Source organism: Temnothorax curvispinosus, unplaced genomic scaffold, assembly GCF_003070985.1.
Source record: "Temnothorax curvispinosus isolate PA1 unplaced genomic scaffold, ASM307098v1 QBEX01010350.1, whole genome shotgun sequence".
In the NCBI taxonomy this organism is placed as follows: Eukaryota; Metazoa; Arthropoda; class Insecta; order Hymenoptera; family Formicidae; genus Temnothorax; species Temnothorax curvispinosus.
The window spans coordinates 1-3208 of NW_020220130.1; the positions used below are offsets into that span (position 1 = coordinate 1).

General features: G+C 45.5%; 1 protein-coding gene across 1 annotated transcript; it reads left to right on the forward strand.

The window, feature by feature from the left end:
- Positions 1-572: 572 nt before the first annotated feature.
- On the forward strand, positions 573-2494 carry LOC112460140 (the record flags this gene model as incomplete). Its single annotated transcript, XM_025024671.1, has 3 exons — positions 573-775; positions 852-1318; positions 2208-2494. Coding segments are annotated over exons 1-3 (957 nt in total), but the record flags the coding sequence as incomplete, so codon positions are not given.
- Between the last annotated feature and the right edge of the window lie 714 nt (positions 2495-3208).

Below are 3208 nucleotides of genomic sequence, written 5' to 3' on the forward strand. Positions count from 1 at the left end.
GATAATCGCCGCCGTTTAATTCGGCTTTGTTCTTCCAACGATTCGATAAATTCGTCACATCGTTGCTCCCACGCGGTAAATTCTTCCCGCGAATTTAATAGGGTGGATTGCTCTAACAACTCTTGCTCCATGTTATTACACGATCCTCTTTCTAACACAATTTGTTGTGCTCACGACTTTCAATTCTCGACTACTGAGCGTACCCCCAGATTCGTCATTTTATATCTCACTAATGATGCATCGTTTGATTTTTTAGCATATCTAATTTCACCGTGATCTCAGCATCCGTACATTTGCGCTAACCGAAAAATTGCAAGATTTGCAGTTTTGCACGTGTTCGATGAAATCATCGCGAGACGCGTTGCGACATGTTCTTGAAAAAAGATACCATGTCATTGACTTATGCGAAATTGCAAAATTTGCAGTTTTGCACGTGTTCGATGAAATCATCGCGAGACACATATGTTCTTGAAAAGAAATCATATTTGATGCCCGATGAGGTGATCTCATCACGAATGTTCTTGACAAAGATATCACATTTAACGTATATGTGGATTGTGGTGGTGGTCACCATGCAGCCGTCGTGCATTGGCGCTATTTTTGCAAGATTTGCAGTTTTCGGTATGTATAAATGGTCTACGAGGATTCTAGAGCGCAGTCAAGAGTTTGATACGGTTCGAGTACGTCGCAAACACTCTCCAGATACGATGAACACTCACGGTGCGAATTATTACGTTCCGATTGAAAATGAGTCGTGTACGAAACAGCATAATGAGTAAGTACCGTTATTTTGTATATAATTGTGGATAAACTGTTTACATACCTCTGCTTATTTATTTGTATTTTTTTAGTTTTGATAAACCCCGTTGTATGCCACGTATTTTGGGAAGGAGATTTGCCTTGACATCTACAGCTTACAAATATTTGGATGTGGGAATCAACGTGGGACCTATGTCCTTTGTGGATATACTTATTGGCGATAATCGAGGAAATCAGATAGTGTTACCCCATGCGACGTGGACGGCGCTCATCGAAAGACGTATGGATATTGAACAACTTTTGGAGTCAACTATCGGTTCTTCGTTATCGATTCACGATGCTGTTATAGAACTCGTAAAAATGCGCGATGCGAGTGTTGTAAAATTGACATCGTGCAACACCAGCTTGTACATGAAACCGTCAACTATGCTTTTCATATTCGAGCTCGGACAATGTGTCAAACATGAATATTTCAAGCTGTATCAAAATACGCATGAAGTAAATATGAAATTTAATCAATTTGTAACTATTTTACGGCGGAAATGTATCATCGACAAATGTAATGCGGCAAATATTTTGCGTGAAATTTATGATGAAAATTCAATTATTGATTGTGAATTATTAGCCTACGCTTTAGATACTATTGTGTATAATGCGCTACATGACAAATAAATAAGTATATTATAGTAAAAAAAAATTTAAATTATTTTTCCTTTTCGTTTATCGTTCCTCCTATTCTATGTCATTAGAATTACGCTGCGATATTGTCCTCAGGTTTATTTAAATAAATTAATGAGAATTATTCGAGAATTAAGATACTGTTAAGAGAGGACATGAATATGAGCTACGAAGAGGAATGACCGCGAGCGGGAGACAAATAATACGCGAATAGATAGGCGAATGATGGGGATAGCAAGTGAGATATGATGATGCAAGTGAGAGAGGATAGGTAAGAAGAGGTGAACAGAGAGAGACATCGTGCGCGAACAGGGCCGCGGGCGCGAAAGAACGCGAACAAGGCCGCGGGCGCGAGAGGGAGGGACCGCGCGCGAACAGGGCCGCGGGCGCGAGAGGGAGGGGGAGATGACGCGAGCGGGAGCGCGCCGTGTGACGCGGACCGACCCCTTCCCCGCGGCGCCCGAAACGCGGTCTTTCGCGGCGCTGGAAAACGCGGTAAACCGCCGGAAAATGCGGTCCGCCCGCCCCCGCCGCACCGGAAAACGCGGTACCCCCCTCACCCCGCGGTGCACAAAGACGCTGTACCCCCTCCCTCTCCCCGCGACGCTCGTAAACGCTGTACCCCCCCTCACCCCGCGGCGCCCGAAAACGCGGTACCCCCCTCTCCTCGCGGCGCCCGAAAACCTCTCCCCGCGGTACCCCCCGCTCCTCACCCCCCCCTCGGAGCCCCTGGGGTAGAACTCCCATAGCTTACCTACTGTGGCCGCTAGGTAGAGTTTTGAAGCTGTTACCCGGAAGAGATGGAATACCGCGACTAGCCCAATTGAAGCTCAACTCTGGAGAGCTGATTCGACCTATCCAGCGCTTATATTTGTTGGAGGCTGATCCTGTAATATTAGAGGGAGACGATCTTGCACCTACAGCCAAACCCGAAGAAACAGCGGAGGTGATCAGGAGCCACCGGAAGAAAGACGCAGTTGAGGTGATCACACACAAGGGCGACCGGAAGAAAGAAACAGCTGAGGTGATCAGGGACGACCGGAAGAAAGAGTCTACTGTAATAACGCAAACTGGACGTCAAATACGGAAACCTCTTAGATTTACCTATTGAAAGCGGAAATCGACAATCGTTTGTAAGGGTTCTAATATTGACTTTATATTCTTTCCGTGTTTGTGTTTGTTTACGTTTAGTTATTCTTTTGCTTCCTCAAAAGAGGTGGGAGGATGTTGAGAATTGAATCTAATTCCAGAGGGATTTTAGTTACTGTGTTCCTAAAACCATCAGGCCGGATGGCCGTTCTTTAATTTTACTGATCTATGATTGTGCAGCGCCTGGTTCTCGCGTGAGCGCGCGCGTCTCTCTGTCTTTGATTAGTCGAGTCGATCTCTCTGCCACGTTTTGTTACGAATATAATAAACGTCTTTTATCAGTAGCTACTGTCGAAATTATTTACGCTGGTTATTCGCCGCCCTTATACCGTAGAAAAGAGATACTGACGGGTAGTTGGTTGAGCGTTTCTACAGTGAGTATGTAGTGGTAGCCTCCGTTGAAACACGAGTACGGACGCATCTCGACGATATCAGCTTGCCACAGGTCGTCGTACCCTCGCACTATGACGTGTCTGCGGGGAAAATTTCTTCTCGCCGGTGCGTGTAATTTGTCCACCAACCGTCGCTTTTCGATATTTTTATCCACATCGGTCGATTTTAACGGTCTCATGTTCGGTTAGCGTTTCGTTGGCTGTCGGTCGTCGTTTTTCGGCTGTACGTA